The sequence below is a fragment of the Poecilia formosa genome, unplaced genomic scaffold (genome assembly GCF_000485575.1).
Source record: "Poecilia formosa unplaced genomic scaffold, Poecilia_formosa-5.1.2 Scaffold99, whole genome shotgun sequence".
Classification (NCBI taxonomy): Eukaryota; Metazoa; Chordata; class Actinopteri; order Cyprinodontiformes; family Poeciliidae; genus Poecilia; species Poecilia formosa.
In genome coordinates this window covers 516,744-537,729 of record NW_006800038.1, presented here as the reverse complement: position 1 = coordinate 537,729, position 20,986 = coordinate 516,744, and the positions used below count along the sequence as shown (strand labels likewise).

General features: G+C 37.0%; 1 protein-coding gene across 1 annotated transcript in view; it reads left to right on the top strand.

Annotated features, from left to right (window-relative positions):
• prmt3 (protein arginine methyltransferase 3) overlaps positions 1-15,709 on the top strand; it is a 52,711-nt gene extending 37,002 nt beyond the window's left edge. Inside the window, exons 14-16 of the mRNA XM_016674717.1 lie at positions 5,015-5,065; positions 6,506-6,593; positions 15,483-15,709. Of these exons, the coding sequence (XP_016530203.1) occupies positions 5,015-5,065; positions 6,506-6,593; positions 15,483-15,592 (249 nt within the window). The 3' untranslated portion in view covers positions 15,593-15,709. The remainder of the gene's footprint in view (positions 1-5,014; positions 5,066-6,505; positions 6,594-15,482) is intronic.
• The last annotated feature ends 5,277 nt before the right edge of the window (positions 15,710-20,986 follow it).

Sequence of the window (20,986 nt, the reverse complement as noted above, 5' to 3'; positions counted from 1 at the left end):
TTATATTAAATAAGTTTAGGTTTTTGCTTTTTTTTTCACAATATTTGTAAAATAACCACATAAACCCAGTTGTGCAGCTTAAAACCTGCTGTGGATTTGTTGGTTTAACACATGTGTGAGGAAAACAACCTGTAGGCGCGTTGGAAACGAGTCGTGTTCATGTTTGACCTCGGCAGCAGTGCTGAAAGGCCAGGAGGAGAGTTTGTGGGGGGGATTCATGCCGTCTTGCTCTAGAGGTGGTCATGCTTGACGCCTCCATGCCTGGATAAACCCCATCAAAAGCACATTAGCCCTCTTTTCCTCCCCTCCACCTCGTCGCCCTTCCTCCTCCCTCCACTTAACCCCCCCACCTCTTTTTCTACACCCTCCCTCTCTGCCGCCGTATAATAGTATCTGGCCGGGCCACGCATCTCACTGACATGTAGCCAGGCAAAAGGAGAGCAATGATGAATTGCTCCCTGTTGGTGTTATCCATGATGATAATTATTAATTTTCCCCTTGCTCTTCCCGTAGAATGGGGGCCGGAGAGCCGCAGCATCTCCGATCCTCCTCTGTGGGCCGTCAGGAAGCCCGCTGTCATCCTTTATCGCAGACAGAGCCCAGGCCCAAGGCTAAACACTGATGAGAATGAAATGCATTCATTCTGATTTGTCCTTTTTGGGGGCGTTTGTCTCTCTACACTTTAAGGTTTCACTTTTTTTTTCTCAGTCTTTTCCTAGCACCTTTTTAGGCCTGTTTGCTGATGATAAATTGTCCCAGAAGTTACTGCGATAAACGATGATATTGTTATTTTGAGACCATTTTCAGCTAATAAAGCTAATAGCATAGTAATCCAAGAACACATTCTCAAACGTTAAATTATTATGAATATTTAACACATGAATTGGAAGACATTTTAAATATCCAAGATAAACGCAATATAAATTTTTTCACCTCCGATACAGATATGAGGTATTGGCCGATTCCGATCCAATACAGGAAAGCAGTGCTGAATTGATTTAAAACTTTTGTCTTGTTAAACAGACATAGATGTACTTAAATATATTTGTATAAATAAGTAAAGCACAATTAAATACACCAATCGCTTCAGAAGCTTGGTCAAACATGTAAAAGCAGCTTTTATTTGTTCAGTCAGTGGAATTAGGAGTGGAACAGAACAAAAGGTTTCCTACATGGAGGGGCAGGCAAATGTGCTTCAGAGCAGTAGGAGATTTGTAACTGAAAGCACATCTCTGTCTGTTCTCCTCGCGAGTATTAAGAATCTAACTTTCTCTTGTCTTTCCTGTATTATGTGCTGTGTTTAATAGGTGTCAACCCTGACAGTCAAACATGTAAAAACTGCAACAAACTTTCTTTAAAATTATTCAGAAATTGCAATTAGAAATTCCAAGTATAATATAAAATAAAAAATAAGGCAGACAACAAAGCACAGAATTAGGCTGAGTAGATCTTATTTCACTTATAAAAAGACAAAATGCCCATATTTTTTCTAAATATTAAGGATTTATTGACTTAAAACAAGCTCCTGTATCATACTGAAAAGTTACTTATGAGGTTGTTTATTGTATTTCGAATTTGTTAGGATATTTGCACTAGAAACTATTACAAAAATAAAAATTTTAGAATCTTTTCACACTTTGAATTAACTTACACAGAAGTTTTTAGTTGATCGTTTCCGTCTCTTTGGTCAAGAAGTCTGAAAGGCCCTGATTGAAAGGCGTGTGCGTCATCAATGTCTTTAATTGCTTATCTGAACACTTTCACATCTTCTGTGTTTAATGTCTGAGGCCGTTACATTTCTTCCTCCTTTTCTCAAATGCGATTTTAATGAAGTGTCGAGTTGCCAAACTGCTTAGTCGGTTTTATATTTCCAAGTTTCACTCGGCAGCGCAGATTATAATTGCCCATCCCGGCTGTCTGGTGAAAGTTGCACAACGAAGAAGTGACAATCAATCTCGCTTACGAGGCCTTGTCATCAGCGCGACGCGTTGAGGGTGATCTCTGCCTTTCTGACTGAGAGAGGTGAGTCTGCTCTGCCTGATGAGTAATTAAAGCTAATTTCCTAATTACCTCAGCTACGAGCTTCTCTGTAGTATTCATTAAACGGCATAATTGCATTGGGTTGACATGCTCTTTTATCCACTTTGGCTTCTTTTCTGGCAGTTTAGCTGTGAGCTAGCGGCGCTGCCTCTGCTTGTCTGAGTCAATAAAGGTTGATTGAAGCTTTGGTGTGGGGAAGGTATTGAACACTGTGGTCACTGAAGTTGCACAACTTTACATATCCATTATCCCCCCCCTAAAAAAACTTTGTTTTGTAGGAGCTGTTGGTGGATTTCATGAGTTTCTTTCTTCGTGTGCTGTAAGCACCTTTTAAAGAAATGTTTCCTCTGGTTTTACATCATGTTGCTGGTTAATTTAAATTAATCCTCCACTCTTTTAGTAATCCGTCGTTCCGCTCATGTTGCTGTCCTCCTTTGCTCCTCTCTCATATTCCCTTCCTTCCTTCCATTGATCCAGTTCTTCTTTGTCTAGGAGAGCTGGCCTCCAAGTTGTCAGCTGCGTCAGGATTAAAAGCTATTAGTTCTGCATCATTGCCACTACAAGTGTGCTCTTGAGATTGATAGAGTGGCTTTCCTCTTTCAGGAGGGGCACATACAGGAAGAAAACAAGCCTGTGGGTGTTTTTTTCCCCTACAAATCTGGCTATTGCCGCCTAAAGCTACTCTGGCCTTGGACTTAAGCTAAATGTTTTTTAGATGTATGAAATTATTAACTCTACGATGCAGGGGTGGTCCTAGCCTGTTTGGTGCCCTGGACCATTACATCATTCAGATTACCATGCGCCATCATAAACACACATAAAATTTATTTCAATATTTGAAAAAAAATGTGGGAGTAACAAGAAAAATAATATAAACACACATAGAAAAGCACAAACACACAGTACACCATGCAGGTTAAAATACAAAAAATAAAATAGATTCATTTATAATAGATGCACAAATTTCAGTCAACATTAAAAAAAATCTTAAGACAGTTTACACTTTTGCAGTTCAAGAAATTAAAATTAATTTACACAACTGTTTTAAAAAGCTTGGATGCTACATATTTCAAGGAAGAAAAATGGGCCACAGGTTTAACTGCAGAACTGTTTACGAGTGTAACAACTGATGCCGCCCTACAGGAGAAGCTGCCCTGGGCGTCTGCCCAATTCGTCCATAACAGAAATGGCTACTGCTCAAATGCTTTTAAAGCTCTGCAAGGATTAAAATCTAATAAAATCAGCCTTTATATTCATCTGAATTTTAACTGTGTAGTTATAGGAGACCTATTATGCTAACTTGAACAGGCTAGGATAGTTATTTATTTATTTATTTTTTGCACAAAATCATTCTTAGATAATGAATATACTTTTCTTTACCAGCGGCAATTATACAGCAGTAAAACCAGATGGTCAAACATTCTGGAGCTCTGCTCGGGTTGCTAGGTGACGGTCTGGGGTTGCTAGGTTACGAGCTGGGGTTGCTAGGTTACGAGCTGGGCTTCACAGGGGTTACTGGGTGAGGGTCAGTGCCTGCTGAAGGTTTTTGAAACGGCTCATTTTTCCTGACACCAAAAACATTAACTTACTGCCAAAGACCAGCTGGATGTTTTTGTTTAAGAGTTTAGATTAAAAGCAGTAGAAACCCAAACGTAAGTACAATAAGGTGAAAAATATACATTTTGCAAAATACATCCCCTTTATGTAAAATTATGTGTGTAATTTATAGAAACTTTTTTAACCAAAGCCATTCACTCATCAACTTCCTTGATTTATATATATATATAACTACGCTTCAAAATGAAAATCTGTCACTTGTGTAATTTCCTTATCCAGACATTTATTCTCCACTGGAGCAAACACATTTAAGTGTTATTTTTCATAACCAATTTCCCCTTCTCTCCTGAGGATTTTTTATATTATTGCAACACTCCCATCAAAGTAGCCACCTTTGCTAATTTCATGAACTGTCGCAAGCTGCATTGTTGTTATTTTATTTTTTATTTTTTGGTCATCAGCAGAAATGTCCTCAGCGTTGTTGGTGGCTGCCTCATAATTTATTTCTGTTGTCCAGTGACAAGTCTCTGATGAGGTGAAGGAAAGCACATGGGGCGTGTTGCAGACTCAGCGTGAATACTCAAACATCACACTGAACCGGTTTTATTTTAGAAGCGAGGTTTAAGGAGACATACTTGGAATATCTTTAATAATTGGGATATTTTAGTTCCCCAGATTATATACGCTTGGTGCATCTGAAAGGTGAGAATGTGAAAAATAGTGTATATGAAACAAGAAAGGTGCAATAATCTGGTTGCATTTGTTTGCAACACATTTTTATTCAGTTACAGTATTCAGTCTTTGTCATTAAACGTGTTTAATGTTATTTTTCTAATATTAGCTACAATCTTACTATGTATTTTCATCTAGTTTCTGATGTAAATATCTTAGTATACTTGAAATAAATTTCAAATAACTTCATGAAAATATAGGAGTTTGTTTTAAGTCAATAATTTAACTACTTGTTCCACTGGCAGATTATTTCATTTATAGGACATTTTTCTTATGTTGTAAAATAATCTACCAGTTAAACTATTCGCTTTTCATCAATAATAAGGAATTGTTTACTTAAAACAAGCTGAAAAGCTACTTGTTTTGTCTTATTTCAAATGTGCTAAGATATTTACACTAGAAACTAGACCAAAAATATTTAAGATTTTGTGTTTTTTTGCAGTGTGATGCTGTAGTTTGTAGTTGGACTGCAAACGTTTGGTATCTGCCAGGAGAAAACCACGGCAGAAAAATGTTAAACAGTTTTTAATATATTTTTCCTGGACAAAAACATCCTATTAAGTCCTTTTGTGCTCATTGACACCCGGCTTTTCTGCTCTGCATGTCAGAGCCGCCGCGTAGTCAAACAAATTCAGGGGTTTATTTTACTGCCACAATTTAACACAACTCTCATATTTCATTGCAGGCAATTGTCGGCTACTTTGACATTTTCTTCGACAAAGGCTGCAGCAACAAGGTGAGCAGCAGCAGCAGCAACATCCAAACCATTTAACAGAAACTCAATTATGTTCACGCCTTGGCGTGTTTCTCCTCCCTGAGGCGTTCACTGGCAATCGACGAGCGTCTTAGCCAACTGCTGATACAAGCACTTACCCAGCAGAGCCTGGCCAGTTGGAACAGCTGATGCCAAGCTCTGTGAGCAACAAGGACGTGCCTTTTGATTGCACCTCCTATTGTACCTGGGAACCAAGGCGCATGCAGTGGCTGAACCAGTAAATTACAGTTTCCACTGGGGGCTGAAGCTGGAACAATGTGAAAAACATAGTAATATCTTTTTGCTTCAAGAGTATAGTGGTATCAGGGACCAAGCAATAGAACAAAGTGATTTTAAAATGAGTTGTAGAAACTAGGGGAGCACCGATTTATCAGTGTTGATTTCCTTAGATTGTGATCGGTTAATTTTTGCATGTGAAGCCGATCTGATCAACCGGTCTTATCTACTTCTGTAAATGTTAAGGTTCGACTGACAGACCGGCCTACCAGGTCACGTCTGCATGTTTACAGTTAACAACAGTTACCCCACTGTTTCCAGGTCAGCAACTTTCTTGCTATATTTCAGACAAAAAAAGTGGTATCGCTCATAAAAGGAATTGGCTTTTAAAAGATTGTTAATCTGAGATCAGCCAAAAAACTGCAATCGATGCACAACTAGTGGAAACAGATGGACTTTTACAGAATGAAATTGATGATTTACGTAGCTTTTATACGTTTGTTAAAACTGTCACTATGTCGTGACTGTGTAGTATGAGACAGATAATCTAAGTGTTCAGTCTCCTCCATCTTCTCCCTGAGCTACTATTGCTGAACCAAAGACAGCCAATCAGAGCCAGGAGGAGGGTCTTACTGCTGTCAATCAACCTCAGAAAGGCACTGCTAAGAAACTAAACCGTTTATTTACCGGTGGCCATGCTAACTAGCTTTAGCATTTGCTACACACTCTGCTGACAGGTAGAAGCTGTAACATAGCAGAGAGCGAGCAGTTTACAGAAGGTGATTGACAGCGCGAAGGCCCGCCTCCTGGCCCTGATTGGTTGTTTCTAGTTAGCACTGTGGGAAACCAGAGGTGCTCCATTTTGTTTCCACAGATTATCTGTCTCATACCATACTTTTCAACAAATGGGGACTTTTTTTTTATAAAAGTTACATACTGCAGGTTTACTGCTATATTTTAGTATTAAAAGCAGATTTTATGTAGGATTTTATAATATTAAATCTAGCAAGTTGAATTTTATTGCTTATTTTTAATACACTGTTTTTGAGAATAATATCTCTTCTTCAGGATTAAAATTTTTTATTCTACTACTAGATGTTTCAGTAAACTTTGTATCCCTAATTCTTACAGGGGATTGATTTTTCTCATGTTTTGAATTAATTTTTATTGTTGTTTCTTCTTTAGGTGACATTCTCCACAGGCCCTCAAGTTACAAAAACCCACTGGAAACAGACGGTCTTCCTTCTAGAAAAGCCCATTTCTGTTAAAGCAGGTCAGTAACCACTTATTAGTATCATTTTTATTCATCACTGTCACGTTAAATTAAAATTAATTATTTAAAACACCCCTCCAAAACTGTCTGAATTGTTAATTTTACTATTTTTTTCCACTGTTTATCCAATGACGTTTTACGCCAATGAACTTAAAAATATGGGAAACGTAGTTATGCTCTGCAATTTGAGGATATAAATTAAAATTTTTATTGTTTGTGGCTATTTAAAGGCAATCAATTGATACTGAAGCAGCCGACATTAATTTGCACTAAATGACTTGATTTCTTTTCTTAATTACTGGTGTCACCTCCTTTTTACACCTTCTTTTCTCGTACTGTTTTCATTTTATCACACATAATTTATGGTTCTCTCGGATGTCTGGTGAGAATTTCATGTCAATTACACTTTTAGAAATAATGGAGCTGCCAGTCTTTTCAGCACTTCTCTTGCCTGCTGTATATCCTTCAGCTGCGATTTATTTAGCTGGCTCTCTCAGGCATTGAGGTTGCATCTTTGCAAGTTGCAGCAGGTAATCTGTCTGTGACAGCGACTCAGACAGGCTTGTTGACGCTCTGAATCTGTCACCCACAGTGATAGGGAAGGATCAGAACAAATCACACATCAGAGAAAACATGTAAAACTTCATCAGATATCAGCTTGGATGCTGCAGAATCATGACACAAAAGAATAGCAGGATTAATGTTTATAAAATCGCTTTATCCGCAGTTTGAAATGGAGGGAAATGTATCAATATGGTGTGAGGATCTTTTGTTTGAAAAGAAAAGCACTGATTGCTCCAGCAGGATTTAATGTTAATATCAGCTATAGAATCAACAAAACTATCAAATAACTCTTTATAAATCACGTTTTGAAATTCTAGGATTCAGTTTTAAACTGTGTATGCAGTATCTTTGCTTTTTTTTGTCGCACTCTGAATGTTTAAATCAGTGATCATCCAATAAATTTCAGTATCAAAGATAGCTGCAGTATATAACTTTTATTTAAAAAAAAAAAAGTACTGTCACCAATTTGTAATAGTGTGATAGGAAACAGATAATCTTAGAAAAGATTGGTACTATAGCTGTCTGAAGAAATGAACCATTCCTGGTCAAAAACAACCAATCAGAGCCAGAAATGGGGACTTACCGCTGTCAATCACCCTCAGGAACGCGCTGCTAAATCTGCTAATGGCAGAAAAACAACTTACAATTACAGGAAAACTTTTAACCACTGTCACTGGTGGCGATGTTACTAGCTTTAGCATTCACAACCGGCTCTGCTAATGAGGAGAAGCTATATCGTAGTAGAGAACAAGAGGGTGAGAAGTGGCACGCACACAGGCATGATTCACAGCGCTAAGAACCACCTTACGGCTCTGATTGGTGGTTTGATTGATTGGAGGAACTTGAATTTTCTATTTTTTATTTTTTTTTTGTTTTTACTACAGATTATCTCTCATAATATACTGTCAGGACACAGTGACAATTTGAACAAATATTTTATTTATATACTGCAACTGTAATTAGGGGAAAAGAAATCTGTTTCCTATGTAAAAATAAAATAAAATAAAAAAATGTTCCTTCACTAGTGACCCTTGGAGCTTCTGGCTGACTTATTGAATCAATAAATCACTTCACAACAATTGAATTAAGTATCTCAAAAAACAAAGCATCATGCCCTGAGCTAAAGAAATTAATAATATTAATAAATGAAAAATTTGATTCTGTCACTTTACACCAATACACAAACTGGTAGGCCACTTGGGGCGAATCAAACCCACAGCCTCCCGACTCCTCTACCCCTGATGTGCCGATGAATGAAACGCAGGACTGGCTGTCAACTTCCTGAACAGGAATCAGATGAAATCTACGGTAATAAATGACCCGCGCTGCGACAGAGGTGGCTGATGTCCGATAGCCTGTGGCCGCGCTCAGCCGCCGCCGCCTGCTGCCAACCTGATAAGAACGTCAAAAACTCTGACGCTGCGCAAATGCTGCGGGACGCTTTAAACTTTGCTGCCTCAGATAAACAATTAAGGGGATATAAAAGAGGACAATGAATTACAAGGAGAAGGATAAAACAGGTTTGTTTTTAAGATTGATATCAACTCAGTACACAACTTTGGTCGCAAATGCCAGGGTGCCTTTGGTACAGATGTGTTTATGCTTCCTAAAGCTTCTCAGAGACTTGGAGAACATAATACAACTTCATGTCAGAACATTGGTGGGATAAGTGAAATAATGAGGCATTGTATTTTCCAGGTGAGGATTAACTGGGAAAAAGAAAGTAGTTTGAAGAAAATTAATTAAACTTTTCACACTTCATTCTCTATCCAATGTGATATTGATCCATTTATTTATTAATTGTATGACCACTATAAAAAAGATCAGCAATAAATTCATAGTGAACCTTTTTTATCTATTAACGGAATCGAAAAGCAAGAGTCTCGATAAGCATAAAATTTGTGTAAAAAGTTGTGTAGGAAAGTATAAATACTTGGTTTAGTGAGTTTAAGGTGATAGTTTAAAAAAGCTACAATGCACCAAAGAGTCTTTGGCTTTGGTCCGCCCTTGAAACCCCACAGATCCCAATCCACTCGAGCCTCAGTGGGCTCTGCTTCAGTAAGCCTGAACCTCAGCGGTTTTTCCCTGCAACCTCCAGAACCCAGTGGATCCATTTCCAACGTCCTAGTGCCAAACACGGCAGGATATCCTCTGAGGTCGTCTGACAAAGCAGTTTCTTTGCAGTCCTGAGCTATTTCCATCTGGAAACAAAAGGAAGTGTCTTCCACAAAAATTTAAAGGGGATCTATTATAGAAAATCCACATTTTGCCTGTTTTTGTACTTCTGTTTCAGTCTCAGCTGCTTCTTAAAACAACACAAACTCTTAAAAGAACATCCAGCTGTTTTTTCGTATGCTGTTGCCTAGCAACACCAGCCAAGACCAGCCTCATTACCTAGCAACCCCAGCATGTTTGGTCAGCTGGTTTTACCACTGAATGTGCTGAACAATGGCTGCTAGAAAAGACGAGTGTTTTGTTGTTGACTTGCCAACTTGAAACCACTTAGTGAGGCATTTGTGTTGGTTGTGCAGGAAGTGCCACTTCTGCTTTTCAAAGATGTACAATTGCACATCACAACCACAGGTTTATTATTGCATCCATGCCATGCTGATGCAATAATTCAAGCAAAAGGAGCTGCAACCAAGTGTTAAGGGCAAATAGTAAAGTTTATTTTTATAGCACATTTTCAGTTTAAAGTGCTTTACACCACAAAAACATATGAAACAAGCAATTAACTAGTCAAATGATATCAAAATCATCAAATATGTTGGGCAATATTGCCTTACTACTAATCAAACTTTAAACATTTCATGGAAGTCAGTGTTTCAGCATCTTTGCAGTTCTCTGGAAGTTTGTTCCATATTTGTGGCAACTGGAAACTGAATGCTGTTTCTCAATGACTGTAGGCTTTTAGCTGGCCAACATTTCTACATTAAAAATGTTTCTAAGAAACAGCAATGCAAAAATACAAAATATTACCAAGTATTTTTTTCTAGTTTCTAGTGCAAATGTCTTATTATACTAGAAATAAGACAAAACAAACTTACAAGTAACCTTTTAGTATTTTAGTTCCACTGGCAGATTATTTCTCTTATAACAGGACTTTTCTCCCTTGTTATAAGTGAAATAATTTGCCAGGTGAACTGATACTTTTTCATCAATATTAAGGAATTATTGACTTAAAACAAGCTGAAAAGTTTCTTGTTAGTTTTATCTTATTTCAAGTGTACAAATATATTTGCATTAGAAACTAGGCCAAAAATATGTGGTAAGATTTTGTGTTTTTGCAGTGAGAATTTTGGGTATTAATGGTCCAAATCATCAGAAATGTTTGAAATATGTAATTCCTGGTGTATTAAAGCTATAAATAGGATTTATTTTCTGAAATGAAGTTTTAATTTCTTTTGACTGGAGCAGTTTAATGGAAGGAGAAAAAGAGTGTTGGGTGTTGATGTGCTCCTCCACTCCTCTCAGTGGTCGTAAACCCAAAATAGAGTTTTTAACGGCATCCATCGGCTGTCTGCTAGGTTCTCACGGCGTTCTTTACAGCACACAAACTGCGTCACAAAACTTCCATAAACTCCCCTGCAGGAGAGTGACCTTGAAGAAGCTTGAACTCTTTCCTCTCCTGGTTGTTGACATCTCCAGGACTTCCAGGCCAAAGCATGGTGTTGCTTGATGTTTGCTCTGGCTGTGATGATTTATTGTGACGGAGGCCGGATCTTATTTGATGCGTTGGTACGAGCGGAGCAGTAATTAACTCTTGCACTGTGCTGCTGGGGGAGGTTTGTGCTGGGAGAGGGGCGAACACCGCCAGCCAGCAGCCTGGAACAAAACATCCCAGCAAATCCTCCTGGCTGGCAGCGTAATAAATTAAACAGCAAATTATTTGTCATGCCCTGGTGTGTTTGTGTAGCTCCGCTATTGAAAAGGATGGGCTTCTTTTTTTACATTTTTACCTGCTTAATTCCTTTTTTTCTTGTGAATTAAAGTCCCATTAAGCTCAAGATGAGGCGTGCTCCCGGTGCTCAGATCCTGTAAAATACGCGTGTGAGTTCCTGTCCGGCCCTTTATTGGTCAGTCATGTGGTCTTTGTTGCTTTTATGACTCACCTTTTCTGTCCTGTGTGGAGGCGGACCTCTTCCATATCTACCCGCCCCCCAACGCACACACACCCTCGCTTTGTTCATGCGCTTTGGGCCTTCCTCCTCCTCCTCTTCCTCCATTGTTTAAACGCTGAAGGTCCTTGAACTGCCAAAGTCGAGCTCAGAGTTTATTGTGGCTGTTATTCAACACATGGGCTGGATTTGTGTGAAAGCTGGTGTTTGTGATGTACAGTACTACAACTTCTTCTTTTCTTTTTTTACTGACTCTACACTAAAGATGGAGGCTGTAGGAAGTGGAAAAATATTAGATTTTTAGATGGAACAAAGGGACATGCTAAGAAAATAGAAATTATAAAAAATAAGTTAAAATATAATGATTTTATTCTTAAAATGTGACTTTTTTTCTCACATTATTATGGTTTTATTGTATTATTTCAACTTTATTCTCATATGATTTTATTCTCTAAATATTATGAATTTATCCTCACATTATTATGACTTAATTATTGTATTATTTTGACTTCATTCTTGTACAACTTTTTTTTTTAAATATTATGAATTTATTCTATTGCAATTTTAATCTCATATTATTTCGACTTTATTCTTATACAGCTTTATTCTTGAAATATTATGACTTTATTCTATTATTTTCACTTTATTCTCGTATTATTTTGTCCTTATTCTTGTACGAGTTTATTCTCAAAACATTGACGTTATTCTACTTTTTTGACTTTATTCTCTTAATCTTTAGTGGAGATGTTGTGGTAATAAAATCTCCACATAACTTTATATTTTGGTTTGTCTGATGATGTAATTGTTAATTATCAAATGATTTGATAATTAATTGATTTTGATCAGTTACTCAGTACTTGAGTAGCATTTTTTTTTATCAAATACGTTTTTACTCTTGAGTAATTTTCTACTTTTTACTTTAACTGGAGTATAAATATGTGGAAGTAGTGCTGCTCTTACTTGAATATGATTTTTGTCTGCTCTACTAAGGGGATGTGTGTGTGTGGATGCGTGTGTGTGCACCTCGTTTCTTCTAATCCCCCTAAATAAAATCCAGTGCATGCAGTGCATGTGTATGCAGATGCAGTAGACATGTGTGCAGACTGGTTGTAACATGAATAGCTCCAATCTGCAGAGCTGTATATTCTGATTGTAATTTCATGGAGGAAAGCAGTGTTTGGCTGAGACAAGCTGTTTCCAGAGGCCTGCCTGTGCTTAATGACGGTGGCATGGTGATGTACGACGCCGCAGCGAAAGCCCGGCTCCGTTCCTCGACTCATTTCCACACATGGTTAACTCGTTGGGATCTGAGCGGCCAGTTTACCCAGAGCTCCCAGGCCCCTCTTCCATGGGGAGTTTAGTTTGACTGATTGCAGCAGGGCCGCTGGAGTCGCACCCTGACTTAACACAAATTCTGTCAATGATTGTTTGTATGCTTCACCAGTTCAATCTGAAACACTGAGGATTACTTGGACGGTTAATTGCAAAGTTGTTTTAGGGGGAATGTCGTTTTTTTTCTGTCTTGTAACAGAATGTTGTCAAAGCTCAGGCCTCTGTGGCATTAAACATCTTTTTCTTTCTTTTTCTAGTAAAGCTTTTTTTAAATCCTACATCAGATATCGATGACAATGAAACCGACCCATAATGGCAGATCTGTTCTAATTCTATGCTTTGTGCTCTGAGAGATGTCAAGCTTTATTATTTATTTTACAATATATTTATAACTCCTAATTGCATTTCAAAACCATTTAAAAGGTTTGTTGCTGTTATTTTATACATGTTTGATCCAGGTAGTCAACCATTTGTTTTTCAGTTTCTGTATTTCACATTTTCTGTTATACTTCTAATTGCACTAATTGAACAAATTAAAGTTGATTTTACACATTTGACCAATTTTGTGAAGCCATTTGTGTATTTAAGTGTGCCATGCTGGTGCAGAGTTATTAAATAAATTTATAATTCTGCACATTTATGTCTATTTTTAAAAAATAGAAATGTTTTAAGTCAATTCTGCACTGATTTTCTGTATGGGATCGGTATTGGCCGATACTAAACCTCAGATATCTGTATCGGAATCAGAAGTGAAAAAAGTAAATCAGTGAATCCTTAGTCAAAATTTGTTTAAATTTGTAAGAGAAGCACCAGGGGGAGGCGCTGCAGAAAGCCAAAATATTACCAGAATGTGTGGAAGAAGAAGCTTTGACCAGATGATCAAAATTTTTTCTATTTTTTTGTTTTTTACACCTATCTGCAGTTACTTATTAAGTTGCTTTAGTTCTTTTTTTAAGTGAACTAACATATTTGCACTAGAAGCTACTAAAAGTACTTGGTAAGATTTTGTGTTTTTCAGGTTAACTTTCCAACCTGAACAGCCAACATGTATATATGTTAGAATGGCCTATTCAAAGTCCAGATGTAAATCCAATTTAAAAATTGACTGAACTTGAATTATTTTCCAAAGCAGAAGGTGCAACTAAAAAAGTCCTCTAAATCAGAGTAGTTGATTTAAAATGAATTTTTAGTAGATTGCAATTACAAATATTTATAAAATGGTGACGCTTTTTAAAAATATTTTGAGGACTAAATCGTGTTTTGCATTGCTCGCCGCTGTCGGGGTTTGCTCTCCCTGCAGCAGCGGCGTCGGACCTGGAGCGTGGCGCCTCGGGTCCGTGACGTTGCCACGGTAACGAGTGAGTCGTGGCAGCAGCGACGACGGACGTGTTGCGGGAGAAACGGGCGCAGTCAGCATTTTCCTGCTCTCGTCCTCTAACCTGCGAGCGTAGCGCAGCGCGACAGGACGCCGGTTTGCCGTTTCACTAAACATTCATTTACCTCCAGCAGTCAAACGGGAAGTTAATCGGAGCGATTATGCGTCATAACGTTGCGTCGCCGCTGTAGGTGTGTTTCCTCGTGTCTGCCATCTGGAGATATGAGAGCATCTGCATTGCCATGCACAGTCCTGCTTATTAAGACACATTAAAGCATATTGGCTTCACGCACATCATCATTTCTGCAAGCAGCAGAGCGCTCATGCTGCAGAGGCCCGAGCTCGCGCAGTCAGCAGCAGCGTTCTGCTGCAGGGCATCAGGAAGACTTTCATTTTGTTCCGAACGCTCTGATCGATGTCTGACTTGGTGTTTTCTGTCTTTTGGTGCGTTTTCATTTCGCTTCATGTCTGATGTGTGGAAGCGTTGGTAGGCTGTTGTGCTTAATGACGTAGAGAATGTCCCATAAGTAAACACCAGCTGCAGCGGCGTGAACTTTGGAGTCAACAGAAATTAAATTAACTTCTCATGTATATTTTAAATTGATTTTTTTTTGTGCTTTTGTCAGGAAAGACGTGCAGATTTTTCCACACAAAGAAATTAACAGTGAATCATGACCACTGGCAAAGAATGATTTATTCTCAGAATTAGGACTTTAATCTCAGAATTTGGAATCTTTTCTCAAATTTGGACATTTTTCCTCAGATGTTTGAGTCAAAATTCTGACTTTTTATAAAAATTTTGACTTTTTTCTCAGGATTATTTTTTCTCGAAATGTTAACTTTTTTTCTCAAAAGTCTGACATTTTCTCAGAATTCAGTCTATTTTTTCTCAAAATTTTGGCTTTTTTTCCATCAGAATTGACGCTTTTCTCAAAATTGTGATTTTTTTCTCAGAATTTTTAATTATTCTTTCAGAATTCAGACTTTTACCTCAGTATCTTGACTTTAGTATCAAAGTTCTGTCTCTCTACTCAAAATTCTGACTCTATTTTCAGGATTCTTACTTTTTTCAAAATTCAGACTTTCTTCCTCAAAAGTTGGACTTTAATTGCAGAATTCAGAATTTTATCTCAGAATCAGAATTGGATAAGTTGTTTGAAAATCCATTCTTAAACTCAAATCTACCAAATAAATTTCGATCAAGCTTTCAGTGTGAATTAACAGCAGGTTTACAAATCCTATAGCAAGGACGAAACAGTAATGTGATTATTTTTCATATGTTAACTACATAATCGACATGCACCTTAGAATATTTGGATTTTTACATAGATGGACACAGAGGTAGGATTCTGAGATTAAAGTCAAAAATATTTTTTCTCTTTTCTTCTTCATCATCAGCACATTTTCAGCTATGAATGTCATATTGTTGAGCCACAGGGCCTTCCATATTTTGCATGTGAATCTAAACCAATGTGTTGTTTGTCTTCCTGTTTGCTTCAGGAGAAGAGCTGAAGGGAAAGATCACCGTTCGTAAAAACAAGAAGGATCCGCGCTCACTCTTTGTCACCTTTGACCTTCCAGACAGGAAGCAGACTTACAGTCTCCAATGATGTCACCCATCATAGTATCTATGTAACCAATTATAGCTCTGATTTCATTTTACTTTTTTGATAATTCATGTACTGAGCAAAATAAAGGACAAAGTCCTGATAATTTGGTCATCCGCATTGTGTCTACTTGTTTAAAATTATTTACACTCTTTTTATTCTTTGCGTCATTGTAAGCATTTATGTTAAAAATATAATTGGATACATTTTTTCCTCCCAAAGTTGGAAAACTTTATTTTATCACTTACTGATAAAAGTACATAAAAAGAAAGATCCAACACTTATTGTTTGGGTTTTTATAAGTTTTATAAGTCCTAATCTCAAAATTCTGACAGTTACATTATTTTTGCTTTTTTCTGCCATAATATTAAAAATTGAGATAATTCAGCAAACTTTCATGCTTCTCACATGACCCAGTTTCAGACTTTTTTTTCTCAAATTTGTTTTTCCTTCTGCTGAACTCCAGAGGGTTCGCCTTGCTGCACTCCCACTTACAGTTTCATTTTGGTGGCAGAAAAGCAAAAAATGGTTCCCTTTGTTGTTAAGATGTGTGTGGCTTATAAAGTGACCTCTGTCCACATTGAGTTCATGCTGATTGATGGGAAGTGTTGATAATTTCTCCCTTGCTTGGAGCCAACTTATCCCCGGTGATTTAAAACTTTAGTCATTTGGGCCACTGCGCTCCTGGGAGCGCTGCCATTTCCTGTGTGAAGGATTTTTGGTTTGAACAAACTTCTTTGTTCAATTTCTCACCTACAAACAGAAAACAAAAGGTGCAAAAACCCAGATATCTGAAATTGAGATTAATGTCCTACACAATTGTAGAAAAAAGCTCTTAAAGCATTTTTTTCAAATTAAACACACAAGACAGAAACTCTACAAACTAAGAAGATGCTATGTGTTGTTTTTTTTATTCAGTGATGAGTAGAAAATGTAAAAAGCCCTCAGAGCTGACTTCTTTTGTGAAAAGATTATGTGCTTTTGCCAAGAATTTCTTCCTCTTATTGTTTTACTCTGAGCTGCACAAGACTTCGCCGGCAGCATCATCCATCTTCCACGGGTTTCAGGGACAATACTAAAAGGTACTTTAGCTTAAAAAGGCTGACTTAAACCTCTTTACATACTCCACTGAGCAGCTCTGCTTACAATTAAATATTTTTTTCTGGCTGTGATGATGAATCCTGAGCTCTTAAACGTGTAATCGTCTAGAGTGGTCATGTTTTCTGATGTATTTCTGCTGCTACTTCTGAGTTATTTTTATTAAACTGGTTATATTAGAATGACTTAAATCAACATTTATACCTATTTTTGGCATATTTGCATCACCTGGTGTCATTTTATCTTGCTTTTAATGATTTGATTTGCCCAGTTTTGTTACTTTTAGTATTTGAGTGACGCTTGTCTGTGACGTTACATTGTGACGTTTTAATATCTCTCTTGAAAGGTAGAAAGTAACTAGAATAAACATTGTAGGAATTTAAGTAGTTTGCAAAAAATAACCACAAATGGGTAAAGATTGTAGTAAGAATAGCAATGCTGCAACACATTTTTTACTCAAGTAAAAGTAAAAATTAGCTGTTCAAGAAATTACTCAAGAATAAAAAAGCTATAAAGAACTGAATATTAAAAAATTACATTACTAGTAAAAACTACATCATAAAATGGACTAAAATATAAACTTATGTTGAAATGTTGATATTTTAAGGACCAAGATGAAAATATTCATATAAAAAACATAATTACAAAACAGAATCAAACAAAATAAACATTTTTGTTCATTTTTCAATCAAGTTATCACAGAATAATTCAAGTAAAAGCAAAAAGTACAGAGTACTAGAGTAATTTTTTTAAAGTTACTCAAGTAAATGTAACTAGTTACTACCCATCTCTTACAGTAACTATCCACTTGATGGAGGTTGTTTCCTGAAAGTGTTGATTCTTCAGTCTGCTGATTTTGACCACATGATGGCGCTAGAATGAGTGACACTGGCTTCTGAAAAGCCTGTTTTCTGGCGTGCAGCTTGAAAGCAAATACACTGCAAAAACACAAAATCTTAGTCTAGATTTTAGTGCTAATATCTTAGTTCTCTTGAAAAAAGACAGAAATAATTCACAAGCAACTTTTCAGCAAGATATGGGAGCTTGATTTAAGTTGATAATTTCTTAATTTCTTAAATGAATGAATAATATATTATTTTGTTAAAAGATCTTTGGTTTTAACATGATTCAGATGGAAACCATCCATCAGAAAACATCTGATATCAAGTTTCACGACTGCAAAATTGAACAACTTGGAATATAAACCGGAAACTGGGAAGGTTCTGTTGATGATGATGATGATGATGATGATGATGATGATGATGATGATGATGATGATGATGCTCTGGTTGACCCCTTCTGCTGAATCACCACCTCCCTTCGCGCTGGCAATGATTGCAGCCTCTTATCTCCCAGGCGACAGCGAGCCTGATCAATTAAACTGCGCCACCTCATGTAATTAACAGGCGCAAAGGGACACGGGAAAACACCCCACACTCCTCCTCTTCCTCCTCCTCTTCCTCCTCCATGGTGCCTACTCAATCAACTTCTGTACTCTGTCAATGTAAGATTCACAAACGATAACTTCAAATCACCCATTAGACCACAAAAGCTGAACAAACCAGCAACTTAATGCATTTAAATTACATTTATGCGCATTTTTAGGAGCTGAAATGTGCAAACCACTCTCTGCTTGCGTGATGAATGAAACATCCGAACTGTTTCTGGGGATCATATAAGCGCTGATTGCGTGTGCGTCAGTCCTTGAGCAGGAGAAGCAGAAATCAATTACAATTATTCTCTGTTGACAATGTAATTAAACTCCTGGCGGCGGCTAATACAGCCGCTTCTGCTTCTTATCTGGAGCGGAGGGAGATTTACAAGCGGAAGGAGCGCAGCGTGCAAATGAAGAGGAGCCAGAGTCTCTGCGCTGAATCCAGCGGGGAGGAGAGCGAGTCGGCCCGCAACCCGCAGCTGCCCCGCAACCCGCAGCTGCCCCGCATGGGCTCAGCGCAGCTCAGCAAGGCAGAGACTGGTAGTAACTAGTTACATTTACTCAATTACATTATTTGAGTAACTTTTTTAAATGTACTTCTAGGAGTATTTTTACTTCTCTGTTCTTTTTACTTTTACTTGAGTAATTTTGTGATGAAGTATTGAATAACATTTCTGGATTTTCTAACCACTCAAGAAAAAAAAAGGAAAAAGTTTTACTAAAAAATCACCAGACAGACTCACACCTGCACTGCAGGTTTTGTTAAAGTTTTATAAGTTTGTTAGGGAAAGAAACTGATTTGGAAACATTTTATGTTATTTATTGTTACTTAAATAAATTATTGTCATTTCCGTCCTTAACATATCAACATTTCCACTTTACATTTGATCCATCTGTTATGTAATTTTTAAATGATTAATAATTTGGTCAGTTACTCAGTACTTGAGTAGGCTTTTTTTTTCCCAAATACTTTTTTTACTCTTAACTGAGTAATTTCTTACATGACTATCATTTTTAGCTGCTCTTCCCATCTCTGGAAGCAACTACTTACTCAATTATGTTTAATTAAGTAACTTTTGTGGAAAAAAAATTACTTTTTTGGAGTATTTTTACTACGTTGTACTTTTTACTTTTATGTGAGTAATTTTATTATAAAGTATCACTACTCTTACTTGAGTAAAATCTCTGGATTCTCTACCCACTGAATACTTTTTAGCCCTTACTTGAGTCATTTCTTGGAAAGTAACTTTTTACATTTACTTGAGTAAAGTTCTCCGGCACCATTTCACAAATTTATATTCTTTTGTGTATAAAATCAGTGACTCCTAATTGCCCAAATTATTGCTGAAATATCTGATAGTAATATAGATATAAAGTTATTATAAAGTCTAATAGGAACATAATGGTTGTAATTATTGCTGATTATGATTTTAATAATACTAAAGCCATCTAATTGAAGCTCTATTTTCCTTTCTCATTTCAGGCTTTTGCAGTTTTGTCGTATAATAGCTCACTGTTTCGAAGTTGCTTTAATTTATTATAGTTGGATTAAAGGCCACATTCCCTCATATTTCAATCAAAACTGATAATGTTTTCAGAAAATAATATGAAATTATTTCTGAAATATATATGAAATTGGAAAAACAATCACATATAGTTTATGCTGCAAATGGTTTGTTTACAGAAGTAGGAAAAAGACAAAAAAGTGATATTCTGGTGCAAGATTGGGACAAATTGTCCAGAAATTGTTGGTTTAGTAGGTGATTCTTGCAGGATCGGTGTTGTGGAAACCCCCTCCTTTTTACGGCCCCCCAAACTATTAACATGAGAGCAATTATCAGATGTTTTCCCTCCTGCAGAAACCACATAATCCAGTTTCCAGGATTCACCAGGGGAACTTCACATTCATACATCACTGAAGAAAGAAAACGATGTGATCCAACTTTAAAAGTTATGTTATCAAATTAAATTTATTCAAGTAAGTATAAATACTTTAAATGTATTAAGTTGTCATATTAAACAAAGTAGGTTTGACAAACTGAAATGAGTTACAATTACAATTGTTACAATTGTAGCAAATTGACTTTTTTTATTGGAGCTCTGTTCTTTTTTCAGTGGAGTACTCGCAAACTTAAGAATAAAAATAAGATTATCTTTATTTTCTAGAAATTCCCCCTCCCCCATTTTTATTGCCGCCCTGGGCAACTGCCTCCGCTGATTGGTTTAACGACTTGGATTCGCCTTTTCGTACCTTCTTATTTGTACACTGAAAATAGAGAGAATGTGTTTATCGGTCTCAAGCAATCAAATTATTTACATTTGTTTACCTTTACAACTTAAGAAATTAACTTGAATAAACCTGATTTGATTAATTGTGACCATTTATCAAATTTCTTTTTAAATTTGGAGCTGCATTATCTTTTCCCCAGTGCAGTTATTTCGTACCAAACCGTTTCGAGTACGAAATGGAGCCATCTGGGAATAGCAGACAGCTCTCTGCGTCACGGCAACTGCGTCAAATTGGAGCTGGAACATTGACGTGTCACATCAACTCTGACGACTGAGAGCATAAAGTAATTTTCCATAATCTGTTCATCGAGTGTTGTACGAAAATGTGAAATATGATTATCTGGAGGGAAGGAGGAAACATGAACTGACCCAAAGACAATTACAAGAAATTAAACAGAAACGTCTGAGCAGTTTGACCTGAGATGAGTGATCGGAACTGAAAATAAATAATTTAGCTTTGTGTCTTAATATAACGAGTTAGTTTTACGGAGCTCATTTTCCTTTAGTGTCTGCAGTTTCACTTTATGGCGGCCTGCTGTCCTCATAACTGGAAGAAGAGACTAGGCCTCGTGATT